Genomic DNA, 27,114 nt, shown 5'->3' with positions numbered 1-27,114 from the left:
ACTAACCCCACAGCCCAACATGCCCTCTCTGGGGCAGGAACTCTACAGCCAGAGCCGTTCTTGCCCTGAAACATAAATGGCGAGTATTTAAACTCAGACTGTAATGTCTAGCTGGTTGCAGAGCTACACAAACCCCAGGCTCTCCACCTCGCTCTGCCGCTTCCAACACCTCTGGCTCAACGTGGTGAAGAGCACCAGTAACAGCAGCGGAAAGGGATGAGCAAAACTCTTCTAGACTTGCAAGGCACGATGAAAACCTCTGCGTCTTTAAGCCTTACAAATGCATTCCTCTGACACAACACTCCTATGTCCTCTTCCCAATCCTACTCCAAAGAAAACAATATTTATCTTATGCAAATAATTCATATTATTTACAAAAGCTACTTAGGAAGAGCACCACTTCTGATTTCACTAAGCAACTTTTCCTTAATGCCCACATCTGACTCAGCACATTTTAAAGTTTGTCTACTGCTATCTGCAGGCATTGCATATGCTACAGTGAAAACTGAAATTGAGAAGCCTGGATATTGCGGGGAAAAATAACTACTGGAAACATATAAGGAGATGCTACATCTGGCTTTAGGTCTTGATCTCCAGGAATGGAGGTGGACCACTAACAGAACAGGGTTTTTTTGTTAAGTGCTCATGGCTCAAAAAAGCCAAAAATTGCACAGAAAACTGAGAAACCTGCAGAATTGGAGGTTTTGTTTGTTTGTTTCTGAATACTTGTTAAAGAGCTCTGAAAGAAAACATTTTGGATGAACGAGAACCTGGAACATTAGACACATACCATTTTACACAAGCTCAAAACTTCTCAGTGTCCTTTAACCCAGACAGTCACCCACAGAGAAGTCAAATCCTGGAGTTGAAGTGAATTTTTCAAATCTGTCTTAGAACTGAAGAGCTTTAACATATCATACATGTGCAAAGCATACAGAACAAGGATCTAAAAACAGAAGAACACCATGCCTTTTCCAAGAGACATTTCAGAGTCTCCAGGCCTTCTAAGTTTAGCTCTCTCTAGCAGAGTTGGGAAGATTTTCTTTCTTCTCTACCCCACGTTGTGCATTTCTGGCACCTACCCCTACACAACTTTCTTTTTCACAATTTACATACAATACGCTGAATAAACCTTCCTTTTATATTGCATGTGCCAAAAAACACAAGCTTTTGCATTTGTTTAGTGTTTTTACCCCCGTCTTTTCTTAACATCTTTGCTGTGTTATCTTTCAGAAGTTCTTAAAATCAGTTTCATGATTTTGGATAATTTCTGAGCAGACTGTCAGCCCACGCAGCACACTGGTTCATGGACATCTTTCCAGGCTTTCCCAAACTCCCCGTAGGCTCCTGGAAGCTTACATGCTCCTTGCTGCCATTCCAAACCAAAAGGGACCTCCCATCGCTGCACGCCCCAGCAGCCGGCTTCTAGGTTCTCCCTCTTTCTTGTGTACGCTTGAAGCAAGTAGGAAACAAAAATCTGTTCGTTGTCCTTAGCTGATACCGAAGTTACATCCATTAAAAATTAAATTAAAATTAAAAAAGGAAAAGAATTTCAATCATCACACTCACAGTTGTAAATATTACTTATGCCATTCCTTTATACCCTGCTCCTCAGCTTTTCAAGGCAGACCTATCAACTAAGGATCAGCCCCAGAAGCTTTTATGACAGATACAGCATCTGAAAGAACATTCTGCTTCTAGCTTATCTTTTCAAATGCCACTTTTCGGTTTTCAACCCTCCCCTTTACTTGAATTTAAAAGATTATTCTCATGTCATCTTTGTTTAGCAAGCACTGCATCCCAAATCCTTTTGTCCTAAGATTTATTTCCACACATTTAAGTAGGGAATTGCCTTTCCATCCCCGCTTACAACCCATCTAGACTTGGGTTTGATCTTGAAAATTCAAAATCAGGTACCGGATGTCCAGAGCAAGCTTGTGCTAGGCTGGTAATCTCAAATCTTTATCTACACTGCAGTCTTTATTTTGGTGGCTTCCAACCTCTTCATTTACAAATAGCTGAAAATAACAACCCAAACCTTGTGTGCTCCAGTGCAAAAGCAGGGTGAGCACCTGCAGGTCAGTACAGAGGCAGTTGGGAAACCCTACCCCTGTAGCAGTGCTCGTAGAAATATTTCCACAGTAGGAAACTGCATAGACGCATTAACTTCCTTCCAGAAATCTGACAAAGAATGCGGGCTCCGAGGAGAACATAAGCAGAAGACAAGACCACAAGCAGAAGAACAACAAGGAATTTCAGCCAATCTTCAAAATATTTTAAGATGTTGTGAAGGAAGAACAAACTAGTATAGACACTGAAGTCAACTATTTACGCAGAGAAAAACCAAATGGTTGGCTTTCTCCTTCCTTATATGACATTTTAGCAATACCCCATAACTTTCCCCTCTGTTTTCCACACGGAATTTAATATTTTCCTTCGCTAATTTATCTCCAATGTCATCTAAATAAACCTTGGCTACTTTGCCCATTCAGTGATTGTTTTAGTTCTTAAGTAATTTTTTCCACTTGTATTGACTCACTTCAAAAAAACATTCAGTCCCAAACCACAATCTTTTAAAGATCTTCAAACTTTTCATCCCCGATACTGTAGCTCAGACTCTCATTTTTGATGCTAGCGCTGTGGAGCTGAGGCTACATAACCCTTTTGTTCCGTAAACATATCTGGAAGTTTCTAATGGAAGGAAACCTGGAAGAGGTATGATTTTAAATTTTTCCATCTCTGCGATTCTCAGTATTTATACCAGTTACCATCTCCTTTTTTTAACCTACGTGAAAGAGATGCATGGAACTGCTTATCTGGTAACACACCATTCCATCTTCAGGTTGCCACTGCGAATCCAGCAAGGACGTGAGTATTACCAACACTGTTTTCAACCTGTTGAGTTTCATGGCTTTTGAAATAACATGAAAGCTCTAACCTAGTTCTTACAGACAGGTACATACCACAAGGCTATGACATTGATCTCTAAAGAGATACCATGGCACACTGAGCAGAAGGAAGAATGCCCTTCTAAAGCTCACATTTTTGTTGTTCCTCTGTAAAGGACTTCAAGTCTTGAGGACTATTCTTCTGGTAAAGCTTATACCCTAGCAGCCAGGCAATTTTCACTTTCATCATAGCTTCTTGAAGCTTAAATCTTTTTCCTATATGACTTGAATTTTAAAAACAAGTTCCTATCAGCATCATTTTAAAAAATCTAGCTCTATGAAATCTTTAAAAACAAGTACCAGGAGCAGCTATGTGTTGAACTGTTCCGCGAACTATTTCCTAAGAGCTGAGAAATTTATGCAGTTGCTGTCAGCAGTTCACCCCTGCCTGTTCAGATGTATTTTGAGGGAGGAAGAGACGCCAGGAACATTTACAGCTGTACTGCACGAAATCAAAATCTAAGAAGTTGGTCTTTTCTGAAGGACTGCCCTATAAGAAATGCATTTTCAAAGAAATAAGCCATTTTGGAGTCTCAGCCTTGTTACATGAACAAATCTTAGCACACCAAAAAGATCTCGGAAGCCTAGTAACAATCTTTCAGTCATTACCTATTTTTGAGTATCACCGGTCTCATCTCACTCCTTCAAAGTCTTATTTATCAGATGGTTTAGTACATTACCTGAATTTAAGATTTTCCTTAAAGTCCTGACTACCTGGTACTTCCCAAAGTGATAAAGATGGTTGGACTGACCACTGTTTGTAGCGTATTGATCCACAGACCGTGCGCGCTTTCCCCAGCCCTTTCTAATTGAGGTACCTGCTTATTTTAATCCAAACACTGCAATTTTTCATTCAAATATTCCGACTCCTCGGCAATCTATTTCTGGACAAGTGTTAAAAGATTGCAAGTAGACAGCGTTGATTTCCTCTTCCATGAATTGTTACACACAGCTAAATTTATTTCCTTGCCAACATATCATTTACACAAAAGCAATAACAACGCTCCCCACCTAAACCCCTCAGAAAATATAGTGGATGGCTTCTTAAGTGTTATACGGGACACGAGGGGGAAGGGAGAGATGAGGGCAAGGAGATTGAAGTAAGAAGTAGGTCTTGCCCATGCTTCTATCTTGCAGAAAGATAATCCATTATCTCTCACCAGCTGTCACCCATTTTAGTGCTCCACAGAGAGCTCTGAAGATGAATTACTGGGGCACATTTGTCAGCGAAGTCTTTGTATTATTTTCTCTGTGGCTACCATGCACGCACTCCAAGTAACAGCGATCAGCACCAACGCGTGCGATGATACATTACGATCAGCGAGGCCAAGCACGATTGCAGCCGTGTGTACGCGAGCATGTGGGGCTGTTTTATAGACATCCCTGCAAGGCGGCTGCTCTAAATGCAAAGAGTAAACAAGAAATACAAATTCCCAGCAATGAAGCAGAAGAGGAAATCAAGGGCACGAGGGGAGGAAGATGACATTTCTCAGCAGTTTTATGCAGCAAGACTCGGCACAAGAAGTGTTATCATCATTATTTCACTCACGTTTTTCCCCAGGGTATCTGCACAGTGTGCAGGTACCTCCCAGCACAGAAGCTGTACATTGAAACTAGAACAGCGTGGACCACTTCTGTGCATCAAACACGAGCACAGCTGAGAACTCTGAACGACGGCATCTGAAACAGCCACACAATACTTTTTTAAAAGGTTCTTCTGAAAGATTAACGCACAGCATAAATTGCTCACGTACATACACAGCCCTTGCCCCAGAAGGGTAATGGAGCATCACATCGCATCACACAGTGCTGTCAGGGAATGCCCCCCGACATACACGACAGCATACATTCGCTGATGAGGACGCCTACCAGGCTCCCAGGCATCCAGGAATCACGCGTATTTTGAGAAATCCGATCATGTTCCTGTGAGCTGGGGGAGATTTCCTTTGTCCATACATGCTCAGCTGTAAGCAACTAACTCACAAACATGGATATAAATTCACTGTATGGAAAGCGAAGCACCACTTGGTATACTCCAACAACACTTACAACACACTACTAATAAAGGAGTCTGTTCTTGTTTTCTGGCCTATTTATACATTGTTATCCTTCCCACCGGCAGTACTTACTGTGCTATTTTCAATACAGTGATACGATTTTAACACTGAAACTGTTATTGTGGGTTTTGCTTTGCTGATGCGCTACCACTGAGAGTATCAGCACTAAAAAACGAATTTAAGTCCAACTTCATGCAAGTTTTACAGGTTTTTATTTTACAGAGGAAAACTGAAACAAGGGGACACCTCCCATTAGATCTTTACAGCTTTGAGGTAGATTTCAGCCTGTTGTTAGCTTGGTCAGATATAAGAATACGACATATAGATCCCTTAGATACAGCTCTCACAGCCAGCAGAACAGCTAAACCCGTAAATCTTCATGCCCGCATGGGGCTTGCAGGCTTCTCATAGCTACACGCGACAAGGCTTTAAAATACTTCAGCTGCTATCAGGACTAACAGCTAGACATAAGGAAACCATACTCGCAGAAAAGCAATCGACATAAAACATAGGTTCAAAGTTCTTAAAACCTGTTCTGGTAACTCTGTTCCAGGAACAAGGAAGCTCTTGCTTTTATTAAGTAAATGGCAGAACACCACAGACAAAAATTAGTTCAGTTTCTCATCATTTACAAGCCTAAAATTTAGTAAAAAGTTTGTCAATACTTATATTCAGTCTACATGGTAAAATGCCAACCCATCATGGTAAACACTTTAAATTACAAAAAAAAAAAAATGAATGGTACATTCATACAAGTTGTTTGAACTACTTTATCTGCCAACAACAACAAAAAAAGATTTCATTTATTTCTGTTTTCATTCTGAAAGGCCTGAAGAACAACTCTTTTGTGTTCAAGCAGCCACGACGTTAAATAAATTTACTAATGCGGGGGAAAAAAATAAATCAGTAATACAGAATCGGGATAATTTTAGGTTGGAAGGGCCCTCTGGAGAGCACAGAGTCCAGCCCCCTACTCAGAAGCGAGGTAACGTCAAAGTTCAGCCGGGTTGCTCAGAGCCTGGTCCAGCTGTGGGTTGGGGACCTTGTATGATGCCAGCTCTCTGGGTCCCTGTCCAGAGCCCAGCCAGCTGGTGGGGGAACGCCCCTGTCCACCAGCTGTGCTCCCAGAAGCCTGCCTCCTCATCCTCCCTCCTGCCTGGCAGCTGGAGATGGTGGCTGGATGTCCCTTCTCTGGGCTCGCCCAGCCCAGGTCTCGCAGCCTCTCCATGCCCATCATGTGTTTTGAGCCCCAGCTTTCTCCAAGACTCCAGTTTGCTCATGTGTTTTCTGTGCTGGGAAGCCCAGAACTGGACACAGCACTCCCCAGCTGGCCTCACAAGTGCTGCAAAGGGAACAACCGCTTCCCTCAAGCTGCTGGCACAGTCCAGCACGCAGGCAGCTCCCGTTTCTGCAGTGATGCACCACTGCCTCTTTCTCAGCTCGGTGTTTACCAGGATCCCCAGACCTTTTTCTGCAAGGCTGCTCCCCGGCTGGTCATTCCCCAGCTTTTACAATTCCGCAGCGTGAGACTTTGTGCTTGCGCTGAACTTTGTGAGGTTCACAGGGTAAAGGAAAAATAATGCCGGAATGCAAAAGGCGAAGTATAGAGAATGCAATCTCTGCTATCCCCACCCTCCAGAAGGGCCTGAAACATTAAACAAAACCTTTGCCATGTTTAATGCTACCTGCAAGAACAGGAAGTTTATAACCGGAGTACCTGCAGCTCTGATTCTGTCCAAGTCTACCAGGACACTTCTACTCCCGGCATGAACCTTTTTTTTTTTTTTTTCCCCTTAAGAATTCACATCACATGCAGTCAATTTCAGGATGCACACGGACTGCTTACTTCCAGCCATGGGTATAGACATGACTGGGTCGAGCCTTGCTGGCACAGCACTACGCCCAACCCAGTAAATCCTGCTGGCTCTCAAGAACAAGCACAGAGCCACAGCCACAGCTCAGTTGCCTTAATAACCAGGAAAAACTTTTAATAGCGAGATAAAGACAGTCCGTGGGCCTGACAGAGTCTCCGGTCAGGCATCTCCACTGCACACTGCCTTGTATTATTTTATCTGAAGTACCCAGGCAGCAGAAACCACAGTTTGAAAACAATTTGATATTGCCAGTATTCCAAACTTAAATTTGGACTAAGTGTCCGAGAAACCCAAGGCTGAACTTACTAGCAATGTAAATCTTCACTTACGTAAGAGAAGTCAAACTGAACTCCTCTGTGCAGCAATACCACAGCAAACCACTAAGACATTTTGCTAATTAAGGCTGGTCTGGAAGGAAAGGTTTTGTACTTCTTCCCTGTGACACAAGAGGCCAACTTATCCGCAACTTCCCAGGAAGTCTGCTCCGAAAGATGATACGTTGTGAATTCAGGAAAAATACCATATTAGTCATAAAAAGATGGAAAGATCACCTACCACGAACTCGAGCCTTTGCCCCCGCTTTACAACCCAACAGCCAGTGGTTGCCAGCTAGCAGTTATTTCTTTAGGACCTTTAGATCACTGTTAGCCATTTGCACATGTAATTTGTTCTCCTCCCTGCCCCCTGTAATAAGTCAAATCGGGTGAGGTTCTGAATCACAACAACAGAGCTTCCTTTTTTGGGTGAGTAACTTGAGAGGGCTCCAGGGTAGCAAAGTCATCCTAAAGGAACCACTGATAGGGCACGGTGAGATCCCACCCTTGCCTCGAAGAACTGCGAGCTAAAAAGACAGAATCCAAACAGAAATTACACTCCCATCTTACTCATGGGCACAGTTCAAAAGATGGCACACTAGATAACAGCAACCCAATTCCTTTAAATAAAGCTTCGACCTTTCTCAGGAATACACCGAAAAAAATGCCTATGCTACTCCTCTTTGGATCCAGTCCCAGAGCGGCCAGAAGCCCGCAGAACCAAGCCTGCAGAGCACGCACCATACGTGCCCGTCCCCTAGTGCAATGCCAGACAAGGAGAGTATCGCCATCAGGCACTAAATTTGGGGCTGCTGCAGAACGACTGACCCTACCACAAGAAGAGCTCAACTTAAAGCCTACCCATGCATCCTAAAAAGCAAACCCTTGGGAACATATTTCAAAAAGCTAATAGGATCTCCGTGCCTAAAGTCACCCTCCTGCTGTTTCTAGCCTGCCTTAATTACAGGAAAATAAAGGACACTCAGAGCGCTCCGGCTCTCAGCACTGATAATCCAAGTCACACGGGCAGCAAGAGAACCAGAGGCACACGGAAAAGCTCCACGAAGAAGCCAACTTTGGGGAAAGAATGTGCAAAATTAAGATAGGAGAAGTCACGGTGTAACAGCAAGGCAAATTCAAAGCTGTACAGGTAACTGAGAAGACCCCCATCCACCCCAAGGGATCTCTGGAAGGGAGGGGAAACCAAGGGCAGAGGGATTCCTGGAAAAATCAGAAAAGAGCAGGAAAGAGCAGGAAAAAAGGTTTGAGGTGCCCAGGAAGTATTACCGAGTTGTTGGAAACCTCTGCCTTGCTTCCATTTCCCTCACACACATACACTTGGCACAGCTCTAAAAATGGTTCAAGTTTGTAACACCTTCAACTAAAACAAAACAAAAAGGTTTCTTGGTAGCGGAGAATATTTGTTGTCTTTTTTCCAGTACTCCATGTTTTAAACCAATTTAGAGCATAAACTCTTTTTATGCACCTTTGGAGAATCTCTAGAGACCCAAAGCTTTTCCACAAGTCTCACCTATGCAGGGTAGCCATACAGTTCGGTTCTTGGGCTAAGGGACTGCTACTAGTCAGGAAATCATAATATACTCAGAAAAAATAACAAAAGAATAAAAACATACTCCTGTCATGGCTGCTATGCTTTAGGTAAAGTTACACCTTCTATAAAAAGCACGGATCCACGTCCCTCGACCTACAAAGTCCTAATACTGCCGGAAGGCTGACTTCCACATATAAACTTAAGTGAGTTTAAGACTGGTTTCACCGTAGTTATTACTTTATCTTTCATTGAAATTTGTGATGGGAACTGGAACAAAATAACCCATGTTTAAGTTGGATTAAATATCCAGACAGATTTTTTTTATAGACTTTTCTAAAAATGCCGAATATGCATCTCTCTCTCAACTGGCATAAATACATTTCAAGTTGGACTTCACAAAGCAATTATCGTTGCTTATTTTTAGGTGGGAGAACGGTTATAAATGTGAAAAGAATTTGGAATATATCTGGAACTGACCCTGCTTCTGAGCATTTCTCTTCTTGGCTGTTTTGGGAAAGGCAGCTAAATATATTTGGTCAGTAGTGGCACTGCACGAGAGCAAGGTGAAGACACCCCCACCGCTTCCCAAAGCTCAGACATTTAGAGAGGTCTCAGGCTGGGCATCCAGAGGCACTATCACATTTGCAGCTTTAGGCCATGGTTTCAGCGCTAAGACCCTGATGACACGAACGGCAGAAATTAAGATCTCAGGCACTTGAGGGTGCCTAAGGCCTCAGCTGGCAACGAGGGATGCACACATTAAGCTGAGTGCACCCTAAGTATATCTACAGACACCATTACTGAGCTCTATGCAAAATCGGGGCTTAAGAAAACAGCGTGCAGTTTCCTCCTGAAGAAAGCTATATTCACTGTAGGGAACAAAGGTCTTTATAAATAAAAGCCTGCACTCTGGCGATCTGCATACGCTGGTGAAAAAATTGAGTGGAAGATTTTAGTATTAGGAGACAGTTAAAAAGAACAGATCACATCGAACCACAGACCAAATACACTTGGAAATTCTTAGACCTCAAAAAGCTTTTTAAATCAAGTCACTTTTTTTTTTTTAATGCTAAAGCTTCAGTCAGATGTATTAGTAAGTGTGATACAAGCTCTTTGGCAACTACATCAAGACTAGATTGGAATTCTCAAGTGTACCTCGCAAAAGACTTAGAAAACGGACCTCAACTCCGTTTGAAGCATTATCAAGGCAAGAATCTAGTAAAAAGCTTTAATAAGTGCTTTCCACTTTCCCAAACAAATTTGCTCATGGTTCATCACCCTATTCATCTTTTCAGACACGGGTAAGTTACTCTGAATCCTGGGCACTATACGCGATTAATTGCTCTGATACATTCGCAAGTGCTTAGGTAAGTCTTACAATTCCTCCTTTTGGTAACACCCATCCAAGAACCACCTCAAGTTGTAAGCAAGGAGTAAAAACGCAAGCTTCCTAAGTTTGAAGGACCTAAAGGAGTTTAACGTTCCCAACCGATCTCGGCTAGAGATCAGCACTTCTGAAAACCAATACATGAAAATATATAACCATAAAGCAGAATCAACTTGCTAAAAAAAGCCAACGAAACGAGTCTCTTCAGTTCTGACTCACGGTTGAAGCCATTTGTTTCTCGTAGGTGTAAAAGAAACTGACTCACTCTCCCATGTGAATTATTTGGAAGAAAAAAGGTTAGTTCAGCTTCAGATGATAAGGGCTCGTTGCACTGAATGTGCTGACTAAACCACCATCCAAGCAGTTTCTCTGCACTGAGAGCACAAAACTGGTGCCAACCACAGAAGTTTTAATGATGCAAATGAAATATTTCTTGGCAAAATATTTTAGCTTAATATTACCTGCAAAAAGGAATTTCAAATGATTTTCATGTTTCTAAATGAAACAATTCTGAGAAACGTTAAATGTATGGATGCTTATGGAACCTGACTTCTGCATTCTGTATGTTATCATGCACCACGAGTGAGAAAGTACTGACTGCTCATCCTCCATACGAAGACAAATTTAGCAACGGCTTACCTACCTCGTCCTGACTTTTCAACAAAATTTAACTAGAAAATAGGTCACAGCCTTTAACAAACAACAATTCCTCAAGCCCTCGGTAAAGACGGCTGCTCGTTATTAGCAACTTTATCTATGCACAGGACAAAAGCAACGCTGACTTCCTTCTATGGGACAAAAGAGCAGCTTTGCCCAGGATGGCTGTCATTTCAACAGCTCATGCCAATGTGCATCTCATCCTCCAAACAACACTACTTTCACGCTGTCAAAACATGACTTCAGCATCCAATGCCAGTGTTTCACAGAACAAAATAGGACAGAAGAAGTCACTGAAAGATATCCTAAAGATATTCTACTCAATCTAAAAATTGCAGATCAGAAGAGATGCACTGTAAAGGGTCCATCGTGCACACAGCAGCAAGCTTTGAACCTCACGCCTTCAGATCACTAGCCCTGACTACAACGCTATCAAAGCTAACGTGGCAGTTTTTGCTGCTCTACCACAAATTAATCCTAACATCTATTTTGTACAAGAACAGAAACCGTTTACTCGACAGCAGAGACCGCTGGAAATCAGGGCTCGGCGATCATGCCAGCGCGTGCCTGCCAGCTGACTGTCAAAGGCTTCCTTACCCAGGCGATCCAGGCTACAGCGCCCCATCTCCGACCACAGGAAAGCCTTCAGGGAACAGGAAAGGGTTCCAGCTGCATCCACACTGCAGTGTGCACAAAGAAACCGTGGCCACCACCACCACTGGCCTTTCCAGAACCTCTGCAAGGCACCTGTAGCTTCACTCTGCCCCAACGGGCCCTCACCCACACCCTCGCGCTGCTACCTGCTGCACAAGGGACCACAACAGCTTTATCGGTCAGATGGAAGAAGAGGGACTTGGGCCAGAGACTGAAATTCAGACTTCTCGGCCATCAGCTGTCTTCCCACCCAAGCGAGCTGTCTCTTTCTTGTGCCCAAGAGGCTTAGCAGGCGCTGCGCAGCTCCTGCTGGCAGAGGAGGACATCGCTCGTGTTAGGAGAGGCTGGGGTCACTTCCTGGCTTTCTTCTTTCTGCATTCGCTGCATGGGGAGAATTGGTAAAGAGGACGAGAGAAGAATTTAAACCAACAAACCTGACATCAAGAAGCAGGCCGTGTTATTAAGTGATATTTTTTCCTGGTGTAAACCAAATCGGCCATAGAAAAGATCCTCATAAGCAGTGCTCAAAGTCTGACAGCTCTAATAAGGTCATCTTAAAACACTTCAGGACAGTTTCTGCCTCCTATACTAGCACCGCATCAGCCACACGTTGTGCCCTCACCCTTACCAAGGGCATTTTCTAGCACGTCAGCGTCTGCGGCAGTCAGAGGACTACATCTACCCCGCAGCAAGCTTCGAAGCTGTTCTAATGTAGGCTGAGGAAGCGTGACTTCTCCTCAGGTTCACATCCACACATCTGAATACAACCACTTTCAAGCTGAGAGAACAGGCTCTAACCTCCGCTGACATAAAGGCCACTCCACGAGACTCTCACTTCACCCGTTAAATGCTAACCATGCCTCCTTAAGGAGAGCTGGAAGGAGAAGAAAGTAGGGCTGGGAGTAGAAGGAAAGCCCAGTCGCAGCCTCCTGGTTTAGCCCCCACCAGCAGCGAGGTGCAGAACTCGACGCACCAGTCCCTGCAGCGACCCGAAGCTGTGAATCACGGCACTAGCAGCACGGCTGCACCTTTCTGGTCATCCTTCCCGTGAGTTTTCCACCTGTGGCCCGGCCCCAAACGTAAGAGACACGAACCCAGAAGCAGCAGCTTGAGGCTGGGCTAGAGAGGCTGCTCTGAGCGCTCTGCACACACGTTTTTCCCCCGGAGCAGGAGCATACTGCTGTTACAGCAGCACCCACCGCCCGCCTATTGCACCAGGCTGTCTTCAAGGGCTTGGCAGCAGGTGCCCAGCTGGCCTCCTTGTGCTAATCGCCTGCAGTCCTCTTTGTTTTCCCCACAGCTTCAGGCCCCCTCCAAGTCAGTTGAGAAAAACAAACAAGCGACAAGCAAAACAAAACCAAACCAACAGCAGCAACACAGAAAAAAGACAAAAGCAGAACACCAGCCTCAGTGGGCAGCAGACCTCGCACAAAGCGGCGCAGCAGAAGGCCAACGTGCAAACAGCTCCTGACTCAGCAGCAGGAGCAGCCCATGGGGTACCCTGTGTGCCCGCTTTGGGGAAAACGCACACAGTTTCACATCAGACTATTCTGACACGGGCTTGGAGGCGATCTCGCAGGGAAAGCTAGCCGGTGCGTAGTCCAGGAGTGAGACAAGGCCGGGCGAGCCACGTGGGGATGTGCGCCGTCCTGCCCTGCACGGTGAGCCAGCGGCACGGAACACAGCCAGGGGAAACAAAGGCTGGAGCGAGAGGCCGTGCAGCACCAAGAGCTCTCTGAATACAAATAAGGCCCGTTCCTGTCAGACTCTCCGCCGAACACGCTTGCCTACTGGCTCCAAACCGTGACAGAAGCTGCTGAAGAACGGAGCAGCCGGTTGTGCCAGTCCCTGCTGGCTGGGAGCAAGGGGCAGCGAGCAGCAGCCACAGCCCGCTGAGATAACTCCTGAAAAACAAGGTGATGTCAGATGAGCACCAACGCGGTGCTGAGAGCCCTGGGAGCAGCCATCCTAGGGCTCCCGTACAGCTGGCGTTGGATTAGGAAAGACTGAGATCCCTCAGCACGAGGGAAGCGCGGGCTCCGTGCAGAAGAACACGCTGTGCCTGAAAGCCAAAGGACAGGGGATGGATGTCCTGAGAGACCCGAGGAGACGCAGGAGACCCGAGCTGTGCCAGCTCACCACCCCTGCAGCTCTCCTCGCCATGCAGGACAGGGAGAGGGGTGCGCTGGCTGCAGGGAGAGTCCCTCAGGAGGGCTCTCCGCAGCACACGGACCGCACCACTTGCGGCTCCCGAGCTCCAGCGCACGGTGTGATCCACCAGGGGAGCCCAAAGGCCACACGAACCCTCCTCCGTGCTTGCTGGCAGCCTCAGGTAGTCCTCACCAGCGGGACTGGGCGGCTTCAGCAAGGAAGTAGGGCCACAGGCTCGTAGGGCCACGCAGGCTGCTTTATGGGCTTCCCAGGGCACCGGGAGCCTGCCCAGCCCAGCGCCTCACGGGATGCCAGCCGGATCGCTCTCCTGCCAGCCCCACCGGGCTACGAGGGCCGGCAGAGATGGTCAAGGAATTTGGCCCCGGAGGCACGAGGGCAGCAGCAGGCCAGCTTCACCGAGGACTTTCAGAGGGGAACGAGGAAGCAGAGCTAGAATAAACAGGGCTGGCTGTGCGGATTCCTCATTAGTTCTCACTCCAGAAGCAGCATATGCAGCAACAGCTTAAATGACACTAAGCACAGATTTGGCAAATTCTTGCTGAACATGTAAGACACGGGTCTGCTGTGTTACAGACTTGGAGTCAGCTCCCAGCAAGAACGCTGAGCGGTATTTCAGTATCTATTATATAAACAATACAGCGGCGAGGCCTTATTCAACAGGAGTTATAAATACGAGGAACTGGAAGAAAATGACTTTCAAAATCCTCACTTGTAGCTCAGCGAGCTCTTCTTCCAAGACATGCGGCATGAAAATATGTACATTATACTTCTGGTACAGGGAAAAAAAAATCTAGGATATTCAAAGCTCCGTTCACCATGGGAAAGCAACAACTGCCAAGGTTAAAATGGCAGATTCTTCCTACATTTCTGAAGAGATGGAAGCCACAAGCTGCCCCTGGGCAAACGGCCACGCCCTGCGCTCTTCTATGGTTAGCAAATAGGAAGAAGATTTGGAAGAAACAAGCCCGTGGCAGGGAGCAGCAGCCAGGTTTATAGGACAGAAGCAATGAGATCGATCACCCAGGGCTCCCCAGGCTCTGCACGAGGTGCAAAGCTGCTGCAGGTGTTGACTAGAAGCTGGCACAAGGCTCACGGAATGAATGTGGGGCTTGATTCCAGACTCCCCATTCCAGCCACCAGCTCCAGAAGCCGAGCAGCGGTGTGCTGCTCTCAGAGGAGAGTGATCCCCACGCCCAGCAGCCACACTCAACGCCGTAACAACTCCTCTGCATTCCCACAGCCAGGACAAAAAAAAAAAAAAAAAAAAAGAAAAAAACACAACTCTGCCTCATCTACCCGCGCTTGAACTCAGCTTCCTCTTGGCAGTCAGGAGTGCAAACAATTCCACTTAACCATTTTGAGGGAATTCTGTGCGTCTGATACCTCGTGCCCAGTTTTAAACCCAAAATAGCACAGGACTACTTGTTATACTGCTCGGTTTGGTTTACCCTTCATACCTACGCGGCTGATTTCCATTGTCGGCGATAAGTCTCCATTTTGTCAAAAGGAAATTCCTCCTGTCTCCAGTCGATAAAGAAACACGCTAATCTTCAAAGTATTTGCCAAATATTTAGCTACACTCTCATGCTGCCACAGACACATAACAGCGCGCAGAACCTGTGCGCATCAATCCGGAACGTCTCCTAACAGAGAAGCAGGCTGTAATTAAGACTGCACATCATGACATGAGGAAGATTAGCGTGTTTGGCATGATAGCTTCCTTATTAGCTGGAGGCAGAAACAAGTTCCTTGTCAGTGGAACCATACTGTGAGGGCATCAGGACACAGATAAAAGGTGTCTCCTCCTTGGCATTGACTTGCTTTTAACAGCTTGAAGGAAAGGGAGGAACACATGGGATGGACTTCGATTGCTTTTAAGGGCATTCCTTGCTGATGGAACCGGAATACACAGCAGTCCAGATTTAGGCCCATCCCCTTACCTCGGAGAGACTGGATTATAAACTTTCATCCCCACTCTGCAGCACCAGATGGTAGCTCACATACATTTCAATTATTTATTGAATAGGCACTTTGTTATACTAGGGTAATCCCACACTGCAGAGAGAGCTGCACGCTGTTTTTATTGCGAGATATACTTTTCATCAAGTCAGTAACCTTTTCACATTCAATGAACACAATAAATAGGATTTGGAAAAGCAATTTTATAAACAATTAGATAATTGGACTCTCCGTCACATGGAAAATGACAACATGGGAATCGTGCTGTAAGACACAACCACCAACAGTGCTATAGGAAAAGCATATTATTCTTTGGCCTGCCCCAAATCCTGCCCTTGAGTTTTACCCTAAAAGTAGCACCGTGCCCTGCTCCACCACACTTCACAGCCCGTAGATGCTCACTTATCCAAGCCACCAGCTTGAAAACAAGTTCAAAACCAGCCTGCACTTTGCAAGAGACATACAAAGCTCCCCCAACAAAACAAATAATCGATGTTCCCCTGGCTGCAGCCTTGCAGGGCAGATGTGATAGAGTGGTTAATTATTCAGTTGGCAATCGCATTACTGACGTCAATAGAAGAGTCCAGGAAGTGAATCCTCTAGTTTGTTAGTGTATGACAAAGAGTGGTGGTCCCCACAGAAATTAAGGAGAACCAGCTGTCTGTCCCTCCCTCCCTTTTAGTGCTGTGGCCGGCAGGACCAAGACACACATTTGCATCTCCTGAAGTAAATCGCCCTTCCCCCTCCCTCAGGAAATCCTTTGTGTTTTTTGTTGTTTCTTTTTTTTTTTTTCTTATTAACAGATATCTTTAAGAGCCCAATTAACTGTACACGCACAGAACAGCTGACGAACGGGACAACATCCTTGTGAGCAACGCTCTCTCCTTCCTTCACGCCAGTTCCCACTCCACGGAGAAGTTAAGTCACCTTCACCATGAATTATTATTCATAACTTACTCAGCTGAATAAACCAGTCGGCCACCATGGGCCGTTTGAACATAAATTCGTTTAGGCACGCACCGGGGGAGGCCCTCCGTAGTCAGCACGCCACGCAGGACAGCCAACTTTCATCCTCAGCCTCACCCCGGGTGCCCACGTCTCCTTTTGTCAGCACGCCCCGCTCTGCTGCGGGTTTCTCATTACCCCAGAGCCCCGACACCACCACACAAAGGTGTCACACGAGGGCCGCCTGCAGCCCCGCCGGCCTGCGGGGGCATGCCCGAATTACACGGAGCGCAGGGCGAGGAGCACCCGCCGGCCCTCGGAGGGGCACACGCACAGCCCCGAGGACCACCAGCAGCCCTGGAGGGCCGGGAGGCAATGCCCTGGCGTCTGGGGCGAGGCAGAGCCCCTTACAGCAGGCCAGGGACACGGGGAACACGGCGGGGGGGGACGTAAGGGGCGAGGCCCAGCACCCCCCCGAGGGGCAGGGGAGGCCCAGCACCCCCCCGGGGGGCCCTCCCCTCGCCTCCCCCAGCCGCCCCCCGGCGCCGGGCTCACCCCACTCGAGGAAGTCGGAGACGTATCGGTCCCTGCGGAGCGGCGAGTCGCGGCTGCACTCGGCGTAGACGCCGACCAGGAGGTCGAGCAGGGTCTCCACGCTCAGCACGCTGTCGTTGCGCTGCGGCCCGTCCAGCACCAGCTGCTCCAGGCGCTTCAGCCGCACCTTGGCCGACATGGTGCCGAGCAGCCCGGGCACCACCACCACCACCGGCACCGGCACCGGCACCACCCCCACACGGGGCCCCCCCCCTCAGCCCCGCCGCCTCTTCCCGGCCGCGCCGGGGCCGAGCGGCTCCTTCCGCGGGCTCCGCCTCAGGCGCGGCCGCTCCATGGGCCGCGCCCCGGCCGCTCCCGCTCCGGCCTCGCCCCGGCGGCGGGAAGGGCCGCGCCCGCTCGGCTCCGCTCGGCAACCTCCGGCGGCGCTCGGCTGCGTTCGGCGGCGCTCGGCTCCTCCCCGGGCACGCCCCGAACGCCGCGAGAGCGGCGCGGGGAGGGGCCCCGCGGGGGGGACTGGGCCCTGCGCCGCGCCGTAGCTGCGGGGGGAGGAGGGGGTTGTTCGGTCTTTGGAACCGTCCCCGCAGATTCGCCACGCGGATAAAGGGGGCTGCGCGGTCTCGGCAGCACTTTCGTCACCCCGTGGCCTGCCGTTGTAGGGCTTTGCGGAGGGGGTCCCCGCGCTGCTGGGGGGGCTGCGGTGCTCTGGGGGGTGACCTGGTCTCTGCCAGGCCACGGCTTCGCCCGAGGGACAGCAGCTTCCCCCCTGGGCTGGTGTCACCCCGTGGGGTCTATGCCTGGGGTCACCCCTGGTGTCATCCCCGTTGTCTCCCCCTGTTGTCACCTCTCTTGTCACCTCCTGGTGTCACTCCCTCTTGTCCATCCCTGGTGTCACCAGGAACTGGCACCTCTGGCAGCCCCTGCCTTGCTGGTGGTTGAGGCAGACCTGTGTGTTAGCAGCTGTTCTCCACGCTCACCTGGAGGAGCTGGGTGCAAGGCTCTCAAGCTTTCTGCAGTGCCTTTTTTTAAATATATATATATATATATTTATATATATATATATATGTATATATATATATATATTTTTTTTTTTGCATTTCAATTTATTCTGAGAACTGTTCTCTCTGGAGATTGCAGCACCTCAAGGCAAGATGCTGAATAGCGTGATGGGAGTTTACCTCTCTAGGAATGCGGCCGGTCAGGTCCCGATGCAAAACTATACTGGGAAGGATGCCTTTTCCGTCCTCATCTCCCCAGGTGATTAGATGGAGCGAGGTGTGCTGAAAATCACAGAATCATTAAGGTTGGAAAAGCCCTTCAAGATCATCTGGTCCAACCACCACCCTACCACCAATGTCACCCACTAAACCGTGTCCCCAAGCACCACGTCCAACCTTTCCTTGAACACCCACAGGGATGGTGACTCCACCACCTCCCTGGGCAACCCATTCCGATGCCTGACTGCTCTTTCTGAGAAGAAATGTCTCCTCATTTCCATCCTGAAATCATCGCATGGAGATGGGAGGCAGCTCAGTGCTGGGTCTGTCAGAGCTAGGAAACCTCCTGCCTCCAGGAGCTGGAGCTAGGCAGGGGTTTGCATGGCAGTAGTTGCAGTTGCTGGGGTCCTTCATGGTCAGAAAGTGATGTGTGAATTTGTTGAAAGACCTGAATGATCTCAACCATCACCTTGAGGGTCAGACCCAGCCAGTGCTGCATACAGAGAGCTGCCCTTTTCAAGAGGTCAGGAGCACAGCCAGACAGAGCTAGACGAAGCATTATGGAGCAGAAGGTATTGCTCCCAACACGACAGAGGTCCAGCAGGTGATTACAGAAATACTGTTTTTTAGGAGCGGTTGCCCCTCAGGCATGTCTGATATTTCTTTGAGACTAAATACCTATTGTATCTGAAAGCTATTTGGGTCATAATAACAGCATGCTGTGCATTTGGACCTACTACCTGGATCAAAAAGGTATAGGCGTGTTGGGACTTGTTAATTCTAAAAAATGCAGTTCAGTAGAGGATACTGTGAATCACAGTTTTTTTTTACCGAGAACGTACAATTTTAAAACAAAGAAAAGCCACAGTGGATTAACTTTTTTTTTTTTCCCCAAATGACTTCTATATCTTTGTACTTCCTTCTGCAAAAATCTACTTGAAAAAAAATATTTCACAGGATATTCTTTCACAAGTTTTCATTGTTTTCCCTCTCTGTTTCTCCCTGGTTACAGTTGTTTCACCTGACCTCAAACTGTTTAATATCATAGATGCATTAATTTTCAGGATTCTTAGCATTTTAACAATCCCATTTTTTTCCCCTGGTGTTACTGCTTTATTTAAAATGAGAGTTTAACATTTTCCACTTATTACCACTTTGGAGACTCATTTTTGGACAGCTGATCAGGGCAATGAAGCAGAGTTCTAAAGATACAGTAGTTTGTTACAATAATAGAAGAGAAAGTTATAATATCTATCTTTCCCCTTCTTATCTGTGCCTGCAGATGGTGATTATCACAACCTCCTTCAGCAAGGAAGAGAGTATAAAGGAAACTGCAGCTCGATGAAGGCAGAGCCGGTTTTCTGCCTACCAGTCTCCTTGGTCTGTTCTACATTAGTAGGGTTCAGGGATTTCAAGGGCTATTCCTGACTTCCACTGATCACTGGAGAATCAGGTCCTATGCTGGGGAAGACAGCAGATGGATGGCAGATGATATTGAAGCCTGCTTTAACAACTATGGAAGGTTTAGTGTATCGAACCCGCATGTGAAAAGGTATTTGAGTGGTTCTGTAGTTATTTCAGAATTAGCTGAAAGATTTCAAAAAAATCTTGTGAAGGGTTACAAGTTTTGTGTATTGTAAATAAAGCTGGATTTTCACAGCAAGGTTTGCAGTTAAAAAAAACACTACCTAGCTGAAAAGTGACATTTGGCATATTTATTAAAAAATGTATGTAAGCTTGAAAACGTAGCTGAAGGTATTCTACTTCTGTTAGTCATGTGTGCCAACTCCATATACTAAAAATAAATGTGATCTGGCTAAATGAAATTAAATGATCCATCTTACTGGTTCCTTTTTCCTGTGGTATATTTCAGTGGAAAAATACAGCCCCCTTTTCTGGGACTGTTCTGATTTTAAAAATCCTCTTTTTTTTTTTTTTTTTTTTTTTGTGAGACAAAATGTAAGCAAAAGGGTTCTCACATATATTTTCTGAAATCATTGCCGATTTGCAGAACTGAAGGCAAAAAGTCCATGTGGCTACCGAAAAGTTCCTTCAGAACTAATCAACTTAAGTTTCTTTCCTCTCCTTTTTTTTTTTTCTTTTCTTTTTTTTTTCTTTTTTCTTTTTGGCTGTTCTCCAGGTAACTTAGTAACTACTAGAGGGAGAAATTCTGTTACAGAATTTTGATGGCAACAGGAAATAGCTGTGTCACTGCTTTATGACTTCAGGAAAATCCACCCACAGATCAGTTTGGAATTGAGAAGAATAAAGAAATAGGGAAGTCTATGGACAGAAATTGCATATATTGCTCATTAAAATTAGGCCTTCATGCTAAAAGAAAAAAAAAAAGTGAAGACATCACAAATACCTACTTTGTCACATTGAGACAGAATTCTAGATAAAGAGTAAAAAATACCAAGTTGCAAACTTTATTGCTTTTTGTTTCAATTGTTTTTTACATTAATAAGCAAAGAGGAGACTCTGATCAGCTAGAAAACCTAGCTAGAAGACGTAAATATATTCTACTCATTAAGGAAGTTAGATGGAATTTCTCGCTGAGAGAGAAGCTTACTAATGTGAGGCAAGGGAGTTTTCCAAGGATTCAGAATACAAAATATAATTAAATTGAAATCAGAGAAAGCTCATAGTGATAAAATTCCAAAAGTAGAATATAAGAAGGAGTTAAATCTGGCTAAGAACAACATGACTGGTTTATTTCTTCTTGTTATCATAGAGTTTCCTTCCTGGAATTATTTTTTAGGAAACTGTCACCTTTCCATCACTGTTTGTATTTGGCAATACTCTAAAAAATTCCTTATTGCCAAAAGCAGTGTGAATCTACAGCTGTCATCCAGACTGGGTGCCAAAAATAATCTATCAGTGGGGGCTGTATTTGATGACATTTTCATCATGTAAGCCTGAGCACTGAGGTAGATACTCAATATTAAATACAACAGCTAAGTCCACCACTGGAGACTGTGTGGGGTTAGCGATGGTGAGAAGTGAGCACAAGATTTCTCAAGACAAAGTCTCTTGGTAGGATGACGGATGCTAGAACTCTGCTTCATCTTCCAGGGAGCTCTGTCTGCTTCAGCTCACTGCTAATGGACTAGTTTAGCAAGGGGATTTCACAGATGCTCATGTCTTTGCACATGATGATGAGTGAAGTGGGAGGAAAGAAAGGGAAGTTGTTCATGAAGAAGTGCTGGGAAGAGCTGAGAGTCGTTCGTTTCCAATTTTCACTAAAATGCTTTCTCATAACAATAATAAAAAAAAATAGCAGCAAAGCCATTTGGCAGGCCACCTTCTACTAAGTGCATTCTTGCCATTAAGTGCATTTGCTGGCAGTGCTTCTGCTTTGCTCTTGTACGTACCTAGAATTCAGTCATAGTATAACACAATATTTTGAGTGAAGGTGAGGTATACTAGGATATGAAAAGGTTTGCACTTGGTGGGTGCTTTCTTAAAGAGAAAAAAAAATAAAGAAGAAAAAAAATCCTTAGATGTATTGGTAGATTCTTTTAGGGATATGTCACTTCTGCCTGGTTTGCTTTGTTGGATTTAATGAGCAAGAAGCTGTCACAGGCTCAGAAACCTACAAACCTGTCACTTCTTCCAATCTAGATGTAGCAGGTTCCCAAACACATTGTTTCCTCCTCAATATTTTTTCTTACTCATATTGTTTTCTTTCTCAGTAATTTATGTCTATTTAAAGTTCACCTGAAAGAAGGGAACTTGCCTCCCTGCTGCTATTTCAGGAAACCATCATGGGTATTGATCAGTATGTTTCCTGATACAGGCAGTTTCATACAAGGAGCCTGAAATGGATCCAATCAAATTAACTGGCTTCTCATTCCATTCAACGTCTTGAGAGTAGCATTAACTGAAGTGGGCAGCTGTTTCCATCAAAATCATTATGAGCCACTTGTTCTTTTTTTTTTTCTTCTTCTTTATTTCTTTTTTCAGAATTTGTCTGAAATGACTGAAGTGTCAGGGAATTGCGGTTTTTAGATGAGGTCATTGTTGCGGACATCTGGAACAGAATGTCATCACCGCATTTAGGCAACACAACAGCTCACTTTTATTTCAGTTCTGATTTCAAGTCCACAATATCCCAAGAAAAGCATTGGCTCCATGATCTAGTCTGTTTAGGCACGTGATAATGTTGAAAGACTGGCAAAACAAAACAAAAACCAGTTAGACTCATGCTACTTCAGGGATCTTCAAAGGAGGTGGAAGCAGTAGGGATGATAAAAAACAACAACAACAACAAGTACTTGTCAACAGTTACGACATCTTGTAAGTAGCAGCAGCATGTTTTGCTATCTGTATAGTTGCCATTTTGTCATTTAATAGGATTGTGTTACTGCAACCTCACCTCTGCCAGACTCAGTCAGATCAATCTTTGTTCAAAGTGTGAAAAGCATCGTGTTGCTAGAGGCAATTTTTTGCGCCTGAGTAGATGCTGTACCAAGATTATCCTATTTGTTTTGTGGATTTTTATTTAATGATTTATTTTGCTAGATACGCTGGCACCATGGTTCGCCAAGCACAAAGCAGTATTGTTCCTTGTGGAGAATAAGAGAAATTTTAGGTGATATATGCAAAAAGAAATATGTTCCTTTTTCTTAGCTAATCTATAAGATTAGTTCCCTTGGGTTGCTGAAAGTAGCAGTGTTTTTTCATATTGCATTTTAAATTAATGCTGCATTTTATTATTTTATTTTTTTTAATGTCTTGAGAAGAATGACTGGAGAAGAAAAAAAGAAAAACTTCTTCAGTCTATCTTCTCTTCTGTACCTTTAAAATCTGTCACTGACTTTAATAGCAGTGTTCCCATGGAGATAAGCACAACTAAATCTACCTACAAGGAAAAGAACTAGTCTGCTTTGAATGAAATATTTTTGCATTTTAAGTAACGTTACTTTAATACATACTTCATTTCTTCTATGACAGAGTGCTCTTTGATTTTCAGAAAATGTATAATCAAACTAATAATAATAATAATAAAAAGTGAGTTCTATTGCATTCTCTTTCCTGGTTCCCTCTCCACAATGGAGAATCCATAGATATCTTTATTTTTTGGTAATGAGAAGTTGAAATCAGAAAATATTCCAATCTGCTTGTAAGAGGCAGAGCATAAACAGCATTCAGGAAAAAATACAGTTATACAATGTCCAAAAGCAGCAGGAGATGTTGTGCAGAAAACACTTCTACTTCTTCGGTAATGGTGACCTGGCAAGCCACCTTTGGCTGCTGGTGTTTTTGTTATGAATTTCCAGGCACTGTTCAAAAGGCAAAGGTGGGACCAAAAATGGCTTCAATTTATTCACAGTATCCTGGGGCAGTGAAGAAAATAACTGTACTATCTTCAGTATCAAATACCCTGAAAGGCATCTCTGGGTAATTCTCACTTTCCTGTTCAATAGAGCCTCTTCCAAAAACAAAATGACTTTTTCTGACAATGTGCGAAAAGACATTTTGCTCCTATTCATTTGCTCTAACAAAGCGTTCACCCAAGCTGTAGGCTGATCCTAGCTGCACCATTACAGGTCCAGAGGCACTCCGGCTGGATTTACACCAACACTGCTACCTTTGGCTTCTGGCTTACCTGGTCTTCACAAAGCTGTGCGGAAGCCCTCCATCTCACACATTATGCCAGCAGTTTCCACAATTTCCAGCAATATTGACAGCGATTCAGAAGAGATCCAAGCTCGCAGCACTGCAGGTGAATGTGAGTGCTGGCCTGGCCTGACTGCCCTCCTCACAGCTCCCTCCTCACAGCGACTGGCAATGAGCTGCTCTTCCTCGGGTACATGCTGGTGGCACCCAGTGGGACTTCGCAGGGGTCTGTAGGGGTCACGCTGCCAGCAGGAATGGAGGGGAGGGAGAGACAAAAAGCTAGGAGAGACCCTGAAGAGCTGGACATGCATCAGCTAATTCGGGTTGGGGGTTGTGTGGTGGCTGGTGGTGCTTGTGGGAGTGCATTAACCCCTCTCAGAAGGAGTAGCAGCCAGCTTTGCTTGCTAACTTTGGCGAAGGAGAAGGAAAGGACAACTTCTAGTTCTGCACTGGCCTCCAGCTGGCTCTGTGGTAATCAGCCCTCAACCACTCGACAATAAAATGCCATCTTGCTGTCCCCACGTTATCTTTTTTTTCTTTTAGATGCTCTGTATAATTGTCTTTGTACAGAACAATGTTGAACGACCTACAGGCCATAAGGAGCTGCGTCTGTGGGGTTTTAACTTGCAGACATGACTAAACACAGCGTTGTAGTCTCTCCATTTTGGGTGTGGGTGCAATTCCTGCTAACGTGGGGGTTGAGTCAGCGTCTGATCTCTGTGTGACAATGTCACACATACACTTTATTGCTTCACACATACTTTACCAAAGCCCTGTTTTCAGTGACAAAAGAGCAAGTAATGACTACGACATGGTACCAGGAACCCAAATCCCTGGCTTGGAGGTCCTCCAGCCATCAAGGGCCGGGGAGGAGCAGGAGGGAGGAATTCTGCAAGCAGTCATGGGTTCAGAGAGCTGCTCCCCCATGCAAGATATATGGGCAGGCATACAGCATCCGAGGAGGCAGCTGCTGTGGTTATTACTTGTTGTTCCGAGTCTGTTAGCTGTGATGGGGAAACAGGGACGTTTCTAAGTGCAGAAATGATGACTCTTCAGTGGCCATCGCCACAGGCAGAGTGCTCAGGCTGCACAACCAGAAGAGCATGCAGTCATGATTGCTCTTTCTAAGAGGATTAATGGTTTAAACAGAGGCTTCTTCTCTTCCTGACGTTAGTAGGAGGGGGACAGATCCACAGCTACAATAAATTGTCATGGCTTCACTGGAGTCAGCAGCAAACTGCAGAGGCTCATGATGTCAATAACTAAACTCCCCAGGGCTGATCTTCAGCTGTAGAAATTGTCATAACTTCATTGAAATCCACTGATGTCCAGCTGACCCTGCTATTGATTTTGCTGGGAGTAGGACAAGGCCTAAATTTAATTTTGTGGCAGTCCAGGAACAGGACACATTATTTCGAAGCATCCATCGCTACTGCAATTAATTGGTGCCTGTCCTGGGCAAGGCTGTCTCTTTCAATCGTTAAGATGCCACTTGCCAATCTATGAATTGCCCTGCGGATATGAAAATCTGAACTGACATAATATATGTAAAGCAGAAGGGGTTGACTATTTCAGGTTTCATTTAGGTGTGTAGCCTATGTTTGCCTCAGGTAACACCGAGGTACTACTTAATCATGATAACACGATTAAGATGCAAATCCACAAGCCTAATTTAAATACATTTTTTCCCTGAACCATCCAGCTGGGTGTAGTTTCTAAGAGTAAATGCAAAGTACTCACAGCAGGCTTCAGCTCAAGCAGAATCTCAGGGACGGCTTCCAAACGTAATCACTCATTGTCATAATAGAAAGTCGAGGGTCACCTTTTTGACAGTGCTGGGAGTCTAGGTATATGCATGATCTTCTGTGGTTTCACAGAACCACAGAATGGCTGAGGTTGGCAGGGACCTCTGGAGGCCACCTGGTCCACCCCTGCTCAAGCAGGGCCACCAGAGCAGGCTGCCCAGGACCACGTCCAGGCGGCTTCTGAAGATCTCCAAGGAGGGTAGACTGCACAACCTCTCTGGACCAACCCATTCTAGTGTTCCATCACCTGCACCGTAAAGAAGTGGCCTCTCCATGTTCAGACAGAACCTCTTGTGTTTCCAGTGTTCAATGCCTCTTCTCCTGGCACTGGACACCACCAAAAGGACCCTGGCTCCATCCTACTTTACACCCTTCCATGTGTATTTATATATATATTTATATATATATATTTATGGAAAAGATCTGCGCCCCCCCTCCCCCCCACAAGGCTCCTCTTCTCCCTCAGCCTCCCCTTACAGGAGAGGTGCTCCATGCCCTCCAGCATCTTGGTGGCCTCCTCTTGCACTCTCTGCAGTGTGCCCAGGTCTCTTGTACCGGAGGCCCAGAACTGGGCACAGCACCCCAGGTGCGGCCTGACCAGTGCTGAGCAGAGGGAAGGGTCACCCTCTCGACATGGTGGTGATACTTTGCCTAATGCAGCCCTTTCTTGCAGCAAGGGCACATTGTTGGCTACGTATCTGTCATCTTTTCTGGGAGAAACCGGCTTTGTTGTGGGACTAGAGAGGATGTCACCCCTGGAGCCAAGCTTCAGAGTTAGAGAACCAGGTAAGCCACTGCTCAGCAGGGCCGATACATCCTCTCCTCTGAATATAATGAAGAGTGTGCTAAGCTAACCACCTTGTCAGTCTCTCACTGGTAATATACACCCATCTATGTTACTCCAAAACCATCTGACTTGAGAGAGCCTGTTAGAGGAGCAGCCATTGCTGCATGAGGCAACATGCAGTTTCCTTTGCGGGATCCTACTGGAGCCCCCTCAAAGCACAAGGACAGCGTTGTGTGAGGGCACACACCCGGGATGCAGGGCACAGCCCCAGTCAGAGCCATGCTGAGCCCTGGACACTTATCCCAGGATTTTTACACCAGCACCATGTCAGCAGCCTCACGTATCTCTGGCATTTTGCAGCAGGCCCTGACCTGCCGAGGCACGGCTTGGTCAGACTGGCCGTGTCCCTCTGGCTTGTCGGTGCTGCTGTGAGTAGCTGTCCTCTCTGCGTGGGACAGGATGTGACATTTTTATGCAGTTGGCTCAGGTTAAGCCCAGATGTCTTGCAAGTTAACACCTTTTCCTGTTCTGCCTGCGTCTCCTCCTGCCTACTGGATTTCCCCTGGAGAATAACTCCTTAGGCTTCAGTGAATGTTTACTTCATTTTCACTA

The 27,114-nt window shown here is 46.0% G+C and overlaps 1 protein-coding gene and 1 long non-coding RNA gene across 4 annotated transcripts in view; one reads left to right on the top strand and one right to left on the bottom strand.

The window, feature by feature from the left end:
• CDC42BPB (CDC42 binding protein kinase beta) overlaps window positions 1-17,473 on the bottom strand; it is a 95,355-nt gene extending 77,882 nt beyond the window's left edge. For all 3 annotated transcript variants that reach the window (XM_040557294.1, XM_040557295.1, XM_040557296.1), the window contains exon 1: window positions 17,075-17,473. In XM_040557294.1, coding sequence (XP_040413228.1) covers window positions 17,075-17,252 — 178 coding nt within the window. In that variant the 5' untranslated portion in view covers window positions 17,253-17,473. The remainder of the gene's footprint in view (window positions 1-17,074) is intronic.
• A 4,982-nt stretch (window positions 17,474-22,455) lies between these two features.
• Window positions 22,456-24,431, top strand: LOC121070947. Its single transcript, XR_005820309.1, has 2 exons — window positions 22,456-22,587; window positions 23,841-24,431. It is a non-coding gene; the product is annotated as an uncharacterized LOC121070947 (long non-coding RNA).
• Window positions 24,432-27,114: the final 2,683 nt, after the last annotated feature.

This window comes from Cygnus olor, chromosome 5, assembly GCF_009769625.2.
Source record: "Cygnus olor isolate bCygOlo1 chromosome 5, bCygOlo1.pri.v2, whole genome shotgun sequence".
Lineage (NCBI taxonomy): Eukaryota > Metazoa > Chordata > Aves > Anseriformes > Anatidae > Cygnus > Cygnus olor.
This window is presented reverse-complemented; position numbering and strand designations above follow the sequence as displayed.